A 20362-nucleotide genomic window follows, 5' to 3' on the forward strand; every position below is an offset into this window, starting at 1 on the left:
TGAAGGTTGGATTTGCTTATTACTGCTATATCCTTTGCCTTTGACATGGAGTTCAAGTAAGCTTTTCCTGTTAATGTCTGAGTGACTACACATTAATGGATTAAGAGGATAAAGGAGAAGAAATTTTCCTTATTTTACTGTTGCCAATAGTTTCTTGTTAAAAATGTTCTTTGCCAGCTTAACTGATAATTAGATCTATTGTTTTACATATGAAATTTGCATGGATCACAACCCACAGAAGTAAGGAGCAGATTATTCCTTAGTAGGAGTTTATAAGAGAGAGGATATTCACTACTTCTCTTTTTTTTTTGTCTTTTCTTTTCCTTTCCTTTTGAAGTTTTTAAATTATACTATTCTTGCTTTGAACACAAAGTAGTACAGCTAATGAAGAGTTACATGAGCCAACATAAATATTGATTTTGTAACCTGGCGAAGTACCTGAATGAACTGAATTGTAGCAACTAATACACAAGAATCTATATTTTTGGTGCCAAGAAAAAAAATTGATAGTTATAAGATAAAATATATAAATAGAGTGAATCATTGTGTATGCAAATATTTTCCATGATTGATACTTGCCTTGTCTTATGTCGTGTTTTAATAATGAAGTAGGAATTTCCTTGTATTCAACATGTTTCACATGTACTGTACTCTGAAAGCGCTCTTCTATAAATTTGGCAAAGGCAGCTTTGTGCATTGACTACATTATATTTGGTCCACCAAGTAATTTTATTCTGGACCTTTGATACCTTTTCAGTTGATTAAAGAACTTTTTTTGGTTGGTTTTTTTCCTTAAGTTCGTTTCCTTTGTCTCCATACATTTGCCTATATAATACCTGGAATAAATCTCACAATCTTAAGTTGCAAACCTTAAATTGCTCTGTTAAAGTGTGGCAAAATAAAATTGGGTGGAATTCATTCTTTTTCAGATGATGTAAATGTGAAATGGATATGGGCAATGGATATGCATTATTTATGTTATGTGTTACAGTCTTTGGTAATACTTGGATTAGAAAGTTGCCAAGTCTCTCTGAGATTTGTTTTTACAAAACCAGAAATCTCCAATCCATTCTGGTAGTGATTCAGCATATGTATTGAAAACGAGACTATAGTAGGCTGGGGAGTTCTTGTGGTGAAGCTCTCACCATTTCCATTGCATTCTTATATTCGTTAGCATTGCAGTCATACTTTGTCAGGGTGGTGCTGCTTGATAGAATTGGGCAATTTCTGTAGAAATGTTTTTTAATTTCATAATCTGTTAGCATTTGTCACACTACTGATTTAAACTGCTAAAATTAATGTCTTGGTTTATTTTCTTGTTTGAAGTGTGGGCAACGCATAATGGGATCACTGAATGAGGAATGTATTATACAAACATCAACTATTAATGGTATTCTCTTGAGAATGTTTTGGACTAGTTTTGAGGGAACACCTTTCACTGGGTTGATATAGAAGATTCTTGAGAAGTCGGTTGAGTAGTAGACACATGATTCTATTGACTAGTTCTGACATATGTCAGAATCACGGGAACTGCTTGCAAAATGAGGTAGCAGTTTGTGGTTAGAACCTCGTTCACAGGGTTGTTTGTGAAGAGGAGACTGTTCTTTTGCCCTTCTTATAATGTCCTGGTCTGTACGATGGGGTGTATATATGTGAAATATATGCTGGCTTTCTGATATTTGATGACCAAAAAGGGCCAGAAAGAACAAGAACAATGGAACGGTGGTGGGTAGAAGTTATTTTATTAATTCTTCACAAAAATTGTTGTTGTTTCTTTGTGTAGATTTTTCTCTTTTTTTTTTCTCAACCAGGTTCTATACAGTTCGCTACAGAGAAAAGGGTAAAGACAAGAAATGGGTTTTTCAGCTCTGCCCAGTTACGGAAACTGTGATTGACAATTTGAAGCCAAACACACAGTATGAATTTGGAGTTAAAGACAATGTAGAGGATAGTATTTGGAGCAAGACTTTCAATCATAAGACAGTTCTCTCTAGTAAGTATTTGACAATAATTAATCATATAACTACTCAGTTTGACAGTATTTTTTCCTCTATTGTGGTACTAGTTAGAGTAAGGCTACTGATCAGGTTTCTATTGTTTAAATGCTATCCTTTATGCCCCTAACAAATTATTTTAGGAATTGGTGAGACTAGAAACGTTTTGTGCTTGAAAAACTGCCGCCTACTTTCTGAAAGATGTTCTCTTGTCATTGTCACTGGTGGAACTCTAACAGTGATTAGTTCAGATACACATAAAGTGTTGAGTATGTGTATTTATACTTCTGACTGTATTCTAAGGTTTTTCCTTAGGTCGTGAATAATAAGATGATCAACTAATCAAGTAATCCATCAACCATCATCCAACTAATCCACTTAATTTCTTCCAACAACTAATTTGAGTTGATGGAAATGATTATCCTTATTTGAATCTCCTTTTATGCCTGCATTTATGTGGAAGGTGGTAAAAAGCTAGGCAGGGCCTGTCTTATCCAGCATGCATCACAATGGGCCCTTTCTGACTCTTCTAGAAAATTAAATTTGAAGCTAATTTTTAGTCATGGAATTACATGAACTGTGTTTGAAGCATGCACTGTCATGTTGTTTGTGTTTTCACTGAGGCAGTGTATTACATCTCTGGCTGTTCTATCAGTCATATTTGAAGGTTTTTCTCTAAAGTCCCAAGACAATGTAGGCAAAGGGATGTCAAATTAACCCTAGAAAAACACATGTACTGTTCAAAGAATCACTTATATCATTAGAGGAAATGGGCATCAGCAGAGTCTTCCTCTTTCTAATGAGAGGAACAGAGCACTTAACAGATATTGTCCAATTTAATTTATTTTCCACAAGCATGGTATTTCTGAACTGTGGTGTTGGTCAGAAGATGCTGCAAACTCCTATGCTTAGTATTTTTAGCTTGACTCAAACTGTAAAGAACAGGCATTCTCATAAGAGAGCCTTATTCATGTGAGATTTCCAGCTGAAATTTGATTTCGGCCTCAGTTACACAGCTTGAGGATGAGGGAGGGGAACAGTATGGTGTCTACTAACATTGCAAAAGCCTTCATACTCCCTAATAAAGGACTTTGTTGGCCTTCACTATAAAGTACAAAGCTTTAACTTTGAAGTACCTCCCCAGTGTCTATAGAGTCGTTTCAACAGTCCAGAATAATGCCATTGTTATACCACGAGCTTAAAGTATATCTGCCTTGTAAAAAGAAACTGCTTCTCAGCACTAAAAATGGCTTACTAAATTGCTTGTTTTTCTACATTTCAAACATCTTAAAGTCATCCATAGAGTGAGTGCTGAAATATATTTGAGTACTTAAAATAGGAGGAATTAAAGAGTGCATAGTGTTTATAGTTTAATACTGTGTTTGAGAGCAGCAAAAACATTCACTGGAATCACCAAATTTTCTCCTTGTATATAATCTATTTCTAAATGCTGTTTCTTATAGTCATTTTACATTTTTAATAGGCCAGGAGAATCATTCTTCTAGGTTTATGGAGACGGATTGACTTTGGTTGAAAATACTTTCTTGTAAGAGTTCATATTCTATGTAAAAGAGATTCCTTTTTGCTGGAATGTAAACCTGTGTATTCAGTGGATGCTTCTGCAGTATCTAAATACAGGGAGCTTGTGATTACCCTGCATGTCTGCATTCTGGTCTACTGATAAAGTATCTTCTACTCAGAAAGTTGTCAGTATGTTTCAGATTCAAGCCTTTCATGGCTTAGTAAATATATAGTAGATAGATACATAAAATATGGACAGTGAACAGAGAGTATATATTTATTATAAATTTATAACTAACTGTGTGCATAAGAATTTACCAATCAGCGCAAATGGCCACTTCTTTTCTCTTTCAGTCTCCTGTCTTGTAGTAACTCAATGTCTTCTCATATAGGAGAACCTTAACCAAACATCCTTCACTGAAGAAATATATAAACTACCATAAACTGAAACTTCTTTTACATATTCTCGTATGTGTTGAATCCACAGGCCAAATGTTGGGAGGAATTGGGAGGCGAATCTGTTTTTAATTTATGATTTGAGAAGACATAAAAGACATGGCAAATATTCAGTATTTATCTAACCAAAATTTTTCAAAAGAGATGAAAGTAGCTCATTTTTTACCATCTTAACATGATTTTCTCATGACATCAGTGTGAAACTTCTGTCAGTTTTCCCTTGTCTTTAGTCCAGTAGTAGGTCCTGTTCTTTAAAACTATCAAGCACTTTGAAAGATTTTTTCCAACTTAAATGTATCTAAATCGATTTTTCTTTAGAGTTGAATTTTTTTTCTATTACTCATCTGTTTTGGATGGAATTGTGAACAAATATGACAATATGTAGCTTTACTCTTGTTTGCACACCTGTTGTTACAGAGGGAGCAGAAAAGTGTAAATGTGGAAGATATAGACAAAATTTGAAGCATCACGCTAGATTAGAAGAGGTGCTGAGCAGGACTATTTTTCATCTGTACTCAACAGCTGCATCACAAGAAGATTTTAATACTAAGAAACTAAGAGGAAAAGCCTAACAGAAAACTTTCAGAGTTTAAATCTGTGGGTTACTTTGTTCATATGTTGAGATAAACGAAACCATGTCAGACCCAAAGAAAAGTGATATATCTGCTCTCTATTGCCAGTGCTAAATGTGTATTTTTTTAGAAGAGCATACTTAAAAGCATACTTGATATTGGAGACCTTCAAACAAGCTGCTTTTAGTAAGTCCTAGTACCAACCTGACAGATGGGATGCAGAAATTCCTCTTTCAAGTTTGTTCCTTGTATATTAGTCTTGTGGTTATATTAATTTTATTAAGGAATCCTCTTAAGCACCTCTGGCTTACTAAGGAGTAGTAAGTCTCAAAGACCACTTCAGCTCTCTTGTAGAACAAGAATACTTTTCATTTCCTTGCTGTCAAAATGCGAAGAGAAGGCTTTGCAGACGTATTAATTGATCTTAAGAAACAGGACAAAATAAAATTGTTCCACAGTGTAGCTAAGCCCCCTAACTTTCCTAGCTATTGGAAAAGGTGAATAAACTTGGGTTATTGTGCTTTGGACAAAAAAAAATGTAATTCTGTGTATTTATTTATCTTTCTGTCAAAACAGATAAAAAAGTAAATGGGCAATTCCAGAATATGTACAAGTTGGTACCCAATTCCCAAACACAGGTATGCAAAACAATCTTATTTTTTATACTAGATTTGTGATTTGTATGATCAAAAATTTTTCTTCTCTGTTAAATTAAGAAATACATTATAAAGGCCACAAATTGCCAATATAAAAAACCAATCTGTTAAATCTAAGACCTGATAACTGTATGGAGAAATGTTTATATGTGTGGATTGACAAAATTATTAAGAATGGTAGCTGAGATTATTATTTATTAATAATGATATACTTATTCCAAATTAACAAAGATAGAGCTGATGGTTTCTGTGTGTGGATTCTAAACTTAAAATTTACTTATCCCTTTGTAGTAGACAGGTTTGTTAACCTGTGATATTTGTTGTGGTCAGTAAATTTTGTAATAATCTGGTGCTGTGGTTTTATAGAGTAATCTTGTATTTACGCAGATCTTCTAAAACATTATTCATCCTTTTAAATTCACTGATAGTTCCCATGTGTGAGGCAAGTGCTTGCAGAACCAGAGGAAGCTGGGAAGTGCAATTTAATTTGCCTTTAATTTGCAATCAAGATTGCTAGACAGTTCATTAAATCTTTGCATGTGGCAAGGTAGAATTTTTCTGTTTCATCAAAAATTTGATGATTTTTATACATTAATAAATAAAAAATCTGGCATTTGACATAAATGCTAGCCAGCAAGCTTGGGTGGATTCATATGTTCATGGATTCACACACACGGATACTTTTTACTTCCAAAAGCTGAGGGAGAAATGAAGACTCTCTAGATTGAACCAGTTACTAGACTATTTTAATACAGTGAAAAATAAACATTTTTTCATAACTTTTGAGCATTACCTGTTCTACTATGAGATTAAATGGTTTCTTCATATTTATTTTCCTTAATTTTTCATCAAAGGGCACGTTTCAGCATCTAATCTGGAGGTTGTTTTATTTTGTTTTGTTTTGTTTTAAGGTACTATCCCTGAGGTAGACTATGGGATAACTTCCCAAGAAAAGTTGTAGAAACCCTTCTTACTTCAGATATGTTAAAGGGTTAAGTCATGAGTGTTAATTATTATAAAGGAACAAACCATTCTTCACAATTCTCTTCTGTCTCAGATTTTCCAAGAGTTTTCATGGTAGGAAATGTTAATGTATGGTTTCTCATTGTCTGTTCCTCATATTTTACAGTATTGTAAATGGTCTGTAATTATCAGACCCGGAATTCCTTCAGGAATCAAAACACAATTCATTACACAGTTTCTTCTACGAATAATTAGGTATGAATAGAATCATAGAACCATTAATGTTGGAAAACACCTTCAAGATCCTCAAGTCCAACTGTCTACTCAGCACCACCACCAAGTTTACTATTAAACCATGTCCTCAACTGCCATATCCACACATTTTTGAACACTTCTAGTGACGATGACTCCACCACTTCCCTATGTAGTCTGATCCAATGCTTGACACCCCTTTCTGTGAAAAAGAATTTCCCTAATGTCTAATCTAAATCTCCCTGATGCAACTTGATGCCATTTACATTCATTTAGGACAGTAATACGTTAATTATTGCATTACATATAGAGTTAGAGCAATATAATGCTTAGGTTATTGGAAATATAGTCATGTCTTGCATTCAAGAGAAAATGAGTAATATAGATGCAGCTGGTTAGATATTCAGGAAGGTGACATCTCATTATGTCGATGGAAGTCAACTTTACTGTTCTTCCAATTGGTCCCATAAGGGTCTTTAAAGTTACACAGGACAGCCCAAGATCAGGTAATTGAATCTGGCATATGGAGTGCAAGCTGAGTGCCTTTGCTCCTCTTAGCAAACCCTGTGTGCCAGGACCCTGACTGTTATGCTGCTTCTGTGGAAGTAGCGATTCTATTTATGCAGAAGTCCTGAGAAAGTGAGCTGAAACAGTTTTCCAAATATTTGCACAGCTTAAGCAAGAACAGAGGACTAGAGCCAACATCCAGTCTTTTTAGTCAGTTTCACAGGGCTTAGCTCCAGAGCAGAACTACTTTATCACCCTCCACAGGAATATCATGAAAACATTCCACAGATTATTCTGAAAAGTCTTCTATCATTCTCACTGTAGTGGTGGAAAAAGCCATAAAACTAAGGCTGGGAAGCAGACAGTGGCCTGCTCTTCAGTGTGCATTACTACCTCAGTTTCCACGGTATTAGGTGGGGTATGTTTCAGTGGTGAAAAGCCAGAATGAGTGTTATTTAGGCCAAGCTTTTTTTGCTCCAAAGACACAACTGACTCATATCAGCATGGTCCTAACTCTTCTCTGTGAGGACGTTTTTAAAGGCTGTTTGTTAAAGTAACATTACTGGTCTATCTAGTCATTCTGCCCTTTCAACATTGGTCACACATCAGCTTGTGTTTCTTTTGGCAGTTTCATTCTTTAAGTTTGTCCAAGCTCCTGGGGCTATGTGAGCTACAACTAATGAGAGAGCAGAAGAAAAGGAGAGTTCTAGAGATGGTCAATTTTCTTCCCTTCATAAAAAATGGGTGATGGTAGGGCAGAGAGAACGCAGTAAAAATTTATTTCCTCCTCTGTCTGATTAGGTTCCTGTAGTTTCATAATATCAGTCTGAAAGGTGGGGTCCTCCTCAATTTTTCCAGCCAAAAAGGACTCAGCTTCCACCATTTGTTAAATTGCAGAAGAAAACATTCTGACTCTTCCAAAACTTATTCAATCCTTTTTGACCATGATCCTTCCTTGAGGAGTCTCCTACGTGTATGCCGGTTAGTTTTGGCTTTTTGAAATACTGGAATGTAGCAGAGAAAGAAAGAACAAGTGTCTCTTCAAATAATGTTGCCATGTGTTGCTTCAGAGAACATTTGAGATTTGCAGTCCTTGATGCAATACGCCTTTTGTATATGGTCAGAAATTAAGATGTCTGACTTGTGGCATAATTTACATCTCTAATTTTCCTCAGAAATACCATAGGAATACCTTATTTGCCATCTTCTTTCATGATGGCAACAGTCATTTTAGTAACTAATGTTCCTAATACCGATATGCTTTATATTCTGTGTCTGAAAAATATGATTGATAGTGTCGTTCCTACAGATGATGGGTTGATGTTTCCAAAATAGTTTGTCTAAGTAATAAATTTTACTAGACATAGAAATATCTAAAGTAGTCACTTTTTGAAGACTGAGAAGAAAACTTTTACAACATGGTGGTAGCTTTCAAGTGCAGCACTTATAGATTCATGCAGGTGAGCAGTGTAACTACAACAACTGGGGAACAAGGATTTCATGTCAAAAACTAAAATTTTGAATGTATTTAAATGTCTTTGGCATTTTTATATTGCTGTCATTACAGTCATCCATTATTATTCAAAAAAGAAAGAATGCTCTTGTCAATACAAGAACCTTTTAGTGGTGATAATTATGATTAGAAGTTCTGCAGTAGTGTTACACAAGTTCTCACTACAACTTCAGAGCTGTTTATTTGATTGTATTTCTGATGAGAAATACAATAAAATTAACACCTTCTTATGATAAATACATTTCATCCCATTTGCTAGTCACATGAAGAGTAGGGCTACTTCAGAAGGTGCTCATCTGCAATACAATTTTTTTACTAGAAGACAAAATAGAAATGTAAAAATTGTTAATAAAAAAGGAAAAACATAAGCAATAAAAAAGGAAAAACATAAGCAATAAAAAAGGAAGAGTCTCTTCCATCCTTCGTTAATGACAATGATTGAAACCTCCACTTAATTTAAGACCATGTTCATGCCAATGCAAAACTGGTATTAGGTAGCAGAAAGTAATGGTTGTCATAGAATAACTAGCCTCCATCCATTTCCCTAAGGAATGGTCCATCTTACTTGTGGAGATTGGCCTTCTTCCAGCTTCTTAGACTTTGATATGTGTTTAATGTGTACCCAACAATTGTTTTTAAAGCTTTACAAAATGATTTAGAACTGAACAAAAATAGTTATCCTTAGGTAAATAATTAACATTTTGTCATCAAATGCCGAGTTTTTATGGAAGTGTTCTTTCGTATGAAGTAGACCAGATATCAGATATCATAAAGTGCAAAATGAACATTATCTGATTCTGACCTTAGCGGTATACATTTAGCATGGAAAGTTGATTGTTTGAGTCATTTTCTTTCTTGTAACTCAGAGACAACTGAAAAAAACCTTCCTTTTAAAGTATTTAGCATTTTTATATTGCTGGCATTACAGTCTACCTCATCTCATCTCTTGATCATATTATTAAGCTTTCAGAAGTTGTTCCTAGTACTTATATAGGGCCACAAATACTAATTTATAATTTTGATATCAGCTGTTTTCTTTCTTTTAATAAATGTGGGTCCATTCACGTGTTCCTTACTTTTGTGCTGTCGATATAATTGAAAGCATTCACACTTAGACAGGAGGTAATCTGGGTCAAAGAGAAGTGAACAGCAGACTAGTCCAAGTATTTAGCAAGAAAAAAATGTAAGAAACACAGGGGTGACTGACCACATACACTTTGGAAATAATTTCACCAAATAAAATTACTCTGAGTTAATCTACTTTAAGCAGGCTATGCACCCAAGAGTGCTGATAGTTTACAAATGTGCACCTGGTTCTGGAATAGTTTTTGTTCTAAATAGAGTATTCTTGGGAATATATTTGTATCTTGTGACCAAATTTGTAATTGCATCTGTTTCAGATGTTTTGCCGTGGTTAAATTTCAGCTTTTCTCAGCTTTCTGGACTACTCTCCAGTGAGTGCTCAAGAGATTCCTAAGAGAAAAAAGGATTGGGGACTCCTAAGCTGTCAAATACTGTGTTTTTATAAAGCAAAACATCTGAAGCTGAAAGAAGGAGATCAAAATGCAGTATTACCACACTAGCCTGTGGGAACTGAAGCGATAGTGTAACCATCACTGACTAGGTCCAGAGCCATATCCAGTGTTAACTTGGGACAGGCGCGGTATTGGATTAGAGCCCTCTGTTTTCATTACTCAGAAAGTTCAATTACTATCATGGCAGTTATCCCAAGGCTTTTTTTTTCTTTTTTTCTCCTTTCTCAGCTTATACTGAGTGATAATAAGAAGCTGGTCCCAGTCACAATAATCAAACAAGGTAAGTTTGTATATTTTCTTTAATTTATTCTTATACTCTGCAAGAGTAACTTGAGATGAAAATGAATGTCAGGGTAATGGGATGGTCTGCAGCTGGCTCTGTAATAACATAAGCATAGAATGTCATTTTTCACCAAAATTGATATGTCACAGGAAAGAGATGCGCAATTAAGAGACAATGTAGAGGAAACATAGTTTGCAGTCTCTTAAACTGAATGTGAATACAGAGAGGATTATTATGGTGTCCTCATCTGCAAATATTAAGTTGAGGGAAGGTTTTAAGAATGCTGAGGCTTGTTTCCGGTGTGGTTTTGTTTCTCATTTTGAGTTTTTTTTAAAATTAGCTTCACATGCCTGTGTTGTCTCCACAGTTATTCAAAATCGGACGCAGTCAAAAACACCAGACAGTTCTTCTCTCCCAGGAGCAATATTAGGTGACTATAAGAATTTTTATCATTTTTCTTAACCCTTGGTTGAAAATTAGAACTTGGTTGAAATGCTTTTAATTTTCTTGACCTTGATAGTTCTTTCCTTGCATACCAAAGGGTATTTTGCAGCTAGTTCAGACAGTATTTGTTACATTTTATGATGGTACAGATGGTTCAAGAGTGTTGTAGCTTAAGTGAAATAGAATCATTTCATTGTCATTGTATTTAAAAGAAAATAGTGTCATTGTTTAAGCCAAGTTCTTTCATACTTCAAGTGAAGTTCTGAGGCAAAGATCTTGTTGAAATGAGGGATTGTTCTTACTGGTCTTTTAAGGTAGCATGATAACATACCATCTAGAGACACAAACCTGATACATTAGACTACAGTGAACTTGCAATTAGAACTTGATGTTAGATCTAGGGCATAACCCTCCAAGCCATTCAGTTTCATGTTTTATGTTCTTGTTTGACCTATGAGAATACACATTATGAGCTTACAACATGAAAACAGGGGAAAGTCTATCATATAGTGTTCAGTGTGGTGAACTACTGGTTTGCCTGAAGTAGACATGAAAGGCTCACTCCATCATGCACCTTGGGACCAATTTATTCCTGGATTCAGGAGAGTGTTTAGCCCTTTATATATGGAAATATTTTCTATAACTGTGTAACTTTGCCTTAAGTTTGCTTTGTGTTTTAATATATTGATGAGAATCAAACATATACTTACTAATCCAGTTTGGTGTCGAGTCTTCTTGGCACACAAGACAGAATGTCCCAGCATTTGTGATGTTATGTACTCCAGGGTTGTATGTTCCAGTATTGAGTTGTTTTTAACTCTGATTAATCATGAGATAGTGATAATACAGTGAGTGGTATAAAGGGGAAATAGCATCAAATGGGAGTGATAATTACAGAATAGAACCAACTCGTTTCCCAGATACTCAGATTAAACTCCCAGTGACTCAGTAGTAGTTGCTCACATATCTTGGAGGGCAGACTGTGTATTTTCGTCTCTTTTGGAATTAATGGCACACATCTTTCTCTGTAGTGCACCTTATTGTTCCAGGCCTGAATGAAAGTCAGCAGAAACTTTCTCCTCTCCTTACAATAGATGGCTTATCTCCAGCATCCAGGAAAAAACTGGGTAAGCAGAAATGAACTAAACTTTTATTTTTTGTGAACAGTATCAGAAGTGTAGTGATGCGAGATCATGTGTGCAAGCAGAAAAGTCCTTTATTCCTCTTTTACCTTTTTTTTTCTATTTTATATTTAATAATTAGCTTGGACTTATAAGGATTCATAGAAATTCACTTAATTTAAAACAATTTAAAAAAATTTAAATTTTTTTAAGGTACTTCAAGAAGAAATTCTTATGTACTATCTGTAATGAAATCCATTAAAAATGGCAGCCAGAAATTAGAACTCTTCAGTACAGGTTTCATGGGTGTCTTGTGAACATGCCTGAAACCCGGAGGAAAAACATTAACTAGGGTTTTCATTTAGCATCATCATCCTTGAATAGCATACTTGTGGAAAATAAGGCTATATTTAAAAACCTTAATAGTCCCCGAGTACATCTTTCACAGATCCCTTGATTAGAGTTCTGGAGCTGATGGCTTTTGGCTTGACTAGTCTTAATACTTAATTTGAACTTCAAACAACTGGATCAGATTTTTTTTTCTTATTTCTGCTTTGTTTAATTTACTCTGTCACTCCATTACAGGCCATGGCACATTCTCAGCATGGCTTGCTTTGTAGGGGGAAAACAGCAGAGCTTGTTTCTGTTAAGATATTGGTACATGCAAGGGTAGAGCTACCCAGTAGAATAATATTTTAATGTGTTAGAGTAAGAATATGTTTATATTGAGATTGAATTCCTTAAAAATTAGTATTACCAGCATTTAACACACAAATATTTTTCGCATAATCTGTGGCAACTGAAAATTCAAACTAAGTGTAGAAACATAATTGCAGTATTAATATTACAGAGCATTAAGAGTTTTTAGTCATGATAATAACATTAATCACACGTTAACTTGATTACTAATATTTTCTTTGAATATCAAGCATGGAAAATGAGCTCTTTATCATTACTACCTTAGCGTTAACATGTACATAACGTACAGGTAACAAACTCAGTAGAACATATTTTGACAAATCCATTTTTCATAACCCTTACTTTTAGAAAACCATGTTTTAAGACCTCTGGTATCAGTTTTCAACTGCAGTATCTAGAACTTTTACATTTTTTTCATTTTCTGCCAATAAAATTATATCTTTCTGCAGGAAAATGATGCTTTTTTTACAGATAGGTCGTAAGGTTCATTAGTTTGCACAGTAAAAATTGCAGAATGTGACTATGAGCAAAAGATGAGGAAAAAGACAGAGGTAGGTTCAGTTGTCCCAGAGATGTCCAACTTGCTCATCTGGCTGAGTGTAGAACTTGGACTTCTAAATTTGAATACCCTATGTCTAAAATTTCTAGCTGGTGTGATGCCAGTTTGGAGCCACTCTTTATAGCAGGTTACACAAACACCTTTGAGAAAATAACCAGGGCAGACAAGTGATGCTTTGTTATGTTCTGCTTACGAAAGAACATGAAGTACATGGGTATTCACACAAGGGACTCCTGAATTTCAAAGGACCTTAAACCAGGGAAGAGTCATTGTAAAAAGCCAAGCAAAAATACTCTGAGAAATAATATAAATATATCAAGTAATTGACAAAAAGTTGTGTTGTGTGCTGTCTAAATCTATCCAGGTATCTTTCAGTGGTGCCTGAGAATGGTGCATGTCTAAAATAAAAAGCTGTAAAGCTTATGCTGTATGTGAAGTCATGACTAATTCTGATTTGTTGACTTACTGAAACTATTTTAATTCTGTATTATTTAGAAAAATCAAAATAATGTATCACAAAATTTTTAAAAAAAGAATTCTCAAAGTACTTTTTCTTTCTTTTAAGTTAGTCAAAAACCTTACAGTTTGGAGGTTTTGGGTTGTTTGTTTTAATATTAGTAGTCCAGGAAAAAACCCAAATTTTTAATTAAAATAAAAATTAATTAATTCAATTAATTAATTTTCCCTGTATCCACTACTGAAATATCTTTATATCTGTTGGAATAGAAGGCTTTATATCTGTTGGAATACAGGGTCATACCACTGTAATTGTTAGAAGTAATATCAAGGAAAATAAGGACATGGCTAGTATGACAATTCCATTGCATTTGAAATTTTATTAGACTGTTCTTGTATAGCACTTAGAACTATATTGCATCTTTTAATTTTGAAAAACATTTTTGCTGTCTAGCTCAAATGCTAGAAAAATGAAAAACACTGGAAACCATTTTACACTGTGAAAGTAAAGATTCATAAGGCATTAAATCCTTTCTGTAAATTTTGTATTTAGAGTATTTTTTAATGAACAAAGAAAAACCAAAAATTCATGTGCTTAGCATAACTAGATAGATGCTTGTACTGATTGTGCAGTGGAATTTCATTGGTTCCTAAAGGTATTCAGCTTTCCACATTTATCCATGTTGTCTTACCTTGTCAGACTGAAATGGGACAGAAATAAATCTGTGGTAGAAGAGAGTAGATACACTTTTGCAGTTACTCTCTAATGTTTTTGTCCTTTTAGCTCAGAATGAAACTGGAGTATGGCCTGCTGAATCCAAAACACCAGAAGTTCAAGAAATCTCCCCACAGTCCCTTCCAGGTAATGAAAATTCTACTTTTAGAAACTGTGTAATATATTTGCCAAATATATAAACTAAAATTAAATCCATCTTTGTGTTTCTCAATCTGCAGTTAAAGTCAGTAGTTGGAAAACAGGAGGATAGTGTAGCTGAATTGGTAACACTGAATTATTGAATTGGACAAAAATCTGAATCTAAATTTGGAGGAAAGTTTCAGATGATACAATCATTAGGTTTATAAAACCCCTTAGAATTAAAATTGTGGGGTACTGGATATCTTGAAATTGTGAAAAATGACAAAAAGAGTTTTCTTGTGATACACCTTGCCATACTGACTTTAATGAAATGTGGGACCTGGGAAGGAGAGAATCGGTTCATTCTATTTCCTTTCCTTTGTGTTCTGTAATTATGTTTATGTAGTAATTCTAACCACAAACATTGTCATCTCAAGACTTAGCACAGAATTGTATGTTTATGAAGTTGGATAATGTGTTGTATTATACATGGCAATTATTGACAAGTACTGTCTATTTTTTGTAAGAATTTAGTATCCATTTATTACAATTAAATGCATTCTTATTGCCATTACACTAGTAGTTATTTACTAAAATTTTTAGAATAATTTTCATCTTCCATTTCATGCTTCCTTTGTCATTTTGTTTCTATGTCTTTTTTTCCCATGACCATTCCTTTCAGTCATTATTTGTTGTTCCCAGCACCAGTGCCTCATATTAAAATAAGTGTCACACTACTTACATTAAAGAATGTATTAATTACAATTACAGTATTTCAGTTAAAGAAGAAAAAAAAAGTCAGGAAACAGGGAAATGAAAGTGAATCCTCTAAAAGAAAAACATTCTTTGAGTATAATTCTGTCTTGCTGTGGCATATGCAAAAATAACTTGAATACTTAAGCATTTGAGCCAGGCTTTCCTGAGTAACTTAAGCAAGAGTTCTGAGCCCCAGCCTGTTAGAAGGGCTCCATTTGAGAGACAGTCTAATATATAAGCGTAACTAATTGAGTTTAGCAATAGGATCTACTTAATTATATTTCATTCAGATATCACTGTTTGAAAATCATATTGGATTCTTTGAGTAAGGCATAGAAATTGTTTGCTGTGGAAGGTTTAAGGACTGGTGCCAGAAGTGGTAACAGAACACTGATTTGAAAGGAGCTCTGTGCTGTAGCAGCTGTTGTGTCATCAGCCATACTAGAAGGGAAAAAAGGAGCTTGAAGTATTTCAGCAAGCAGGATGTCTGAAGGCTGTTCTTGCATTGCACTGTGTCTTTATCAAAGGGTGTGTTTTGTCATGTGATACATGACAAAATGTATTTGTCAACCAGGCATCCCATCATTTTCTTAATTTCAAGCCTCCCCTCCCTTGGCATGCACTTTCATGGAAAGACTGTTAGTAAGCTCTTTCTTGTTTTTGCCAGGCTTGTTATGATATTTTCCACTCAGGATTAATTTATTATTAACACAGCAGCACAAATTCATAGTGCTTTTTTTTTTTCTTCGGCCTTTGAAATGTTGTCTAATATATCTCAAACCACTGCAACATTTTTTTCTTCCCATTTAATGGAGTGTGAGTCTTTTTATTGAATTCATGGGGAAATTGGAGCCTACCAACACTCAGAATTATAAGCACATTTGCCAGGGACATGGAAGAACTAGTTTAAAAAAAAAAAAAAAGCTAGTTATTTCTTTATGTAAGGGATTCTACTAGAAATTTAGCAAATTTGATTTGTGAAATAGGGAACGAGCTAGAAATAAAAAGTACCACCTGTGAATCCATTAACTAGGGTTGATGTTTAGTTGAGATAACTCCCTTGTTGTCATGTTTCCCAAGTTCTGTTCCTCCTGTCCTCCTTCTGGCCCCTTCTTCCAGACCCTGAAGACTTCCCCTTGTGCTCATGTGGTATATCAGGAGTGACAGTATTACTTTCATCAGAATATCTTAGTTGCTGTTATGGAGGAAGAGAGGGTCAAGAGAAGCTAGAGGAAATATAGTTTAAGAAACATTGTTGAAGTGCATTATTGCTGTATTCTATGCTGTCATAGTAAGGTAACTTACCTTCCTTGGTTGTGTTAACACTTTACTTTGTAGATACACTTGAACCAGTACATTAAGCCTCATTTACCTGGTGCCCTGGAAAAGTCAGAGGCATTTTTCTTTTCTCTAACTTAGCTTTCAGAGCCTAAGTTCTCTACTTCATGTATCTTTTTCCACAAAAAAATCTGCTCTTTTTTCATGTCATGCCTAAAATGTTCTGTGCAAAACTGAGGAGAACTTTGTTTCTTTTGTCCCAGTTCTAGGCATGCTTTATCTTATTCAGATTGTTCAGATAATTTAGCTGGCAAGACATGTTTCACCATCTGACCTCTAAAAATAAATCCAAAGCATCATAAGTTCTGTATTTGCTTTTGGTGTGGAATTGTTTGGGCTTTTTTCATAATTACATCTCGCCAATGAGAAATGTTAACTTCTGTAGTACTTCTGAGGTATGGGTTTGTTAGTTGTTGCTTCAGTGTCTCTTATGGGTGAATTTTCTTCCACAGGTTTCATAGAGATAAATTACTTTAACTTCTCTGTAGAATGAAATCCTCCTTTCACTGATGACAGTAACAGCACTGTTACTGATTTAGAAGCAGAATTGGGTCCTAATAAGGCAGCATCTGTAAAGATTTCAGATTTTGTGGCACTGAAAAGTACTGTACTCCAAAACAGAAAATAGCATAATTGCTGTAGCCATATTTAGAACGTGGAAAACAGTACGTTTTCTCAGGAAATTAAATAAGAAGCTTATAAACCTACATGATCAGTTCTTCTTGGAAGGTTAGTTAATTATGGATTATGGATTACAGATTATGATTCCAAGTTGAACTCGGAAGCTCAGTAGATTATGGAAAAAGCATGGAGACCATGCTGGAAAAACAAAAGTAACTGTCTTCTATTGTGTCTCAAAAGAAAGTGATCTTTTATTAAATTGAATGAATACTAAAACCAATGCTATTTTGATGCTGATCACCAATATTAATGATCTCTTCTAAGTACCAACATGTACTAACTACTGTGCAGTTTGCTCTGTGGAAGGAAATAATGCACTTGTCACATTCAGGGCTGAGACCATGCCATTCTGTGTTCCATATCCATAAGCTTTGTCATTTTGTGATCTGAGATGACCAGTTGTGTGTACTGTATCACTGACTAAATGCCTATGGGATCTACAGCAAGATGAAAGTGATCTTGACTTACTTACCATTGGAATTAATTGTTATGTGAAACTCTGGAAGAGTACAGTTATGCACTAATATATTAAAACATGACCAGTGGTTCAGTTTAGGTACATTTAATGGCTGTTTAATAAACTGCCCATGCTTTACTCTGAAGATGTAGAATTAGAAGAATGAATGGAAATCAAAACCCACTCTATTACTACTAGAAAAATGAAAGAGATGAGGTATTATAGGTAAATATTTACTCTTTTCCTGCTAAATTTTATATTAGCAGGATTAACAAAACATCAGAATAACAGGGGAAATCTTTGTGATTCACATTTTCCTTTGTTTATATAAAACTGTAACAAAATAAATCCAAAAAATCATACAGACACAACTGAAAACAAAAGTAAATATTAATCATGATGGAATCGAGTAACTGTAGAAATTACTTTAATCAGGTGACATAAAATGGTGCAAGGAAAGCACCGGGCTTTGGGCAGTAGATAAAGAAAAGCGTAGAGGGATTCTAAATTAAATGAAACTTCTTTCTTCTAGCTCAGGCTGAGAAAACACATGGACCTGAGGAATTTAAATCAACGCCTAAACCCAAATTGGTGCAAACTCAAAACATATTGGGTAACTAATTTTGCTGCTTTTTACCTTCTTTGTTCACTAGATGCTTTTTTCACCTCCAGCAGAACTTTTCTATTACTTGCTGCATCCCCTTTCTATTGGCTCCAAAGGAAGTACTAATTAAAAAATTCTGGTTCCTTTTGTGTTTCCAGTGATTCACACTGGAATGAAATATAAAGCGGGATACGTCTGCTCTGACTGAACTGTGTCTTTTGCAGATTTTACTGGGTGATTCAATTTTATTTTTCAAATTAATGCTTTCTGTCTATGTGATCTGCATGGTTGACATAACATAAAACTTCCATCTGTAAAATTATCCTCAGTGACAGAATTGAAATAACTACCTCCCTGATTTTCTTCTGGTGACGTGGTCATTTAGGTAACATCAACAGTGTTAGGTAACATCAACATACATAAGGACAATTTTATATTACATGTGATGTAATTGTATTTGCCTTCGAGGAAAGAAAAACTCTACTGATTTTTTCATTTTTTGTCTCAATGTTGTAGTGTTAGTTTTGTGATTTGGAACAGCATCTATTTACTTCTGGCATTCAGAATTCTAAATTCTCTAATGTTGATTTTATTGTTTGTACTTTTAAATCCAAGCCATGCAAAATTATGAAGACAAATCTAAACTTGAGATTGCATTTATTTTTTTTAACTTTGGTTAGCTTTTTCTGAAGTACAGGTGGCCTCCATACAGGAAGATGTATTATAAAGGGAAGGATCAGGAACACTTGCAGGACTGAAATAAAGATCTTCCCATGAAGAGGACAGCTAATGCTTCTCAATAAATGTATTTTTATGTAGTCTTATTGATTCATGTTAGTGTCCTACTCTCAATTTTGTCTTTTTTCATTTACAGTTGCAAGGAGATTTCCAGAATTTACTGAAGCTAAACCGTCAATCTAATTTTCATTTTAACTTTTACGCAGCTTTTCTTAACCATACTCAACCTTCCTTGGTTTTGCCATGCTTTTAAATTTCATCTTTAAAAACTTAATCAAGATGGATTGTTGATTAATTTCAAACTAGGTGGTCACAATTACTGATACAGGTTCATTATCAAATTCCTGTGATTGATAGATCTTTGTATTACAATTAGGGAAAAAGTGGTATATTTCATATTCCACATACCTTTTCACATGACAAATCCATGTGGTTTTTTCCTAGGTTGGAACTACTTCTTCTTTTTTATTGAATATCATTGTTTTCAGGAGTGGGTGGTTTATAAGCCAAATATAGATCCGTGCTGTGTCTTGTAGTATTCTTAATCAAATAAAATTTTGGTTATTTCTTTTATCATAGCTTCTAATGACATACAGCTACTTCCTTCTGGATCCAGGATCTCTGATGCTCCAAAAACTCCATTGGCAGAACGTGGTAATTACTTTCTTTGTAGATGTGACTAAACATTATTGAAAAATTATCTTCATAAAACTTACAAATTCCTTCTTTCCTTCTAAGCCCGGTTTTGCTTTGTTGCTGTGACAGATTAATGCTTCATTTAAGGCAAACAAACAGAAGCTCATGAGGATATATGGGCTAACTTATACCTGGAGGATAAAACTTATGTAAAACTGTGTAACTTAGTTTCATTATTTTCTTGGAAGAGCCCTATAAGCTTCTGAGAGTGACTATATTTAAATTTGGAGTGTTTTTCTAGCCAACATTGCTTCTGTGGGTTTTCATGTACTTTACCAAATACTTGTATGCTTGATTAAAATACTGCTATAATTTGTGGGGGATGTTGTGGTTTAAGTATTGATAAATTAGATTCATTAGTTGATTGGTAATGAACTTCAGGACGAGGTCTGATATTTAAGAAAGCATGGTGCTGCTCACGTTTTCAAAATAGTTTTACTTGTGTTAGGGTCAAAATGTTGTGGTCAAAGTCTTATGGGCAAAGAGGAAGCATGCCATTCCTTTCTTTTTTTTATGTTGTATATTATATATATACATTTATATGTATATATGTTTGTATAGACATATATATTTAAATATATGAATATCATGTGTATGTGTATAACATTAATTTATTTTTAATGTAATGGAAATTTGAATGGTCTTTCTTTCCTTCTTTCTTTCTTTCTTTCTTTCTTTCTTTCTTTCTTTCTTTCTTTCTTTCTT

At 34.3% G+C, this 20362-nt stretch overlaps 1 protein-coding gene across 11 annotated transcripts in view; it reads left to right on the top strand.

Annotated features, from left to right (window-relative positions):
* ABI3BP (ABI family member 3 binding protein) overlaps positions 1-20362 on the top strand; it is a 127675-nt gene that overhangs the window by 38937 nt on the left and 68376 nt on the right. For 5 of the 11 annotated variants that reach the window (XM_027681052.1, XM_027681057.1, XM_027681061.1 and 2 more), the window contains exons 5-10: positions 1812-1993; positions 5120-5181; positions 10198-10249; positions 10620-10682; positions 11728-11823; positions 14316-14393. In XM_027681052.1, the coding sequence (XP_027536853.1) occupies positions 1812-1993; positions 5120-5181; positions 10198-10249; positions 10620-10682; positions 11728-11823; positions 14316-14393 (533 nt within the window). Of the gene's footprint in view, positions 1-1811; positions 1994-5119; positions 5182-10197; positions 10250-10619; positions 10683-11727; positions 11824-14315; positions 14394-18151; positions 18233-19540; positions 19616-20362 lie in introns of all 11 variants that reach the window. The other 6 variants (XM_027681055.1, XM_027681056.1, XM_027681058.1 and 3 more) reach the window with 2 other exon arrangements.

The sequence above is a fragment of the Neopelma chrysocephalum genome, unplaced genomic scaffold, assembly GCF_003984885.1.
Source record: "Neopelma chrysocephalum unplaced genomic scaffold, ASM398488v2 Primary Assembly neopelma1_60, whole genome shotgun sequence".
NCBI lineage: Eukaryota > Metazoa > Chordata > Aves > Passeriformes > Pipridae > Neopelma > Neopelma chrysocephalum.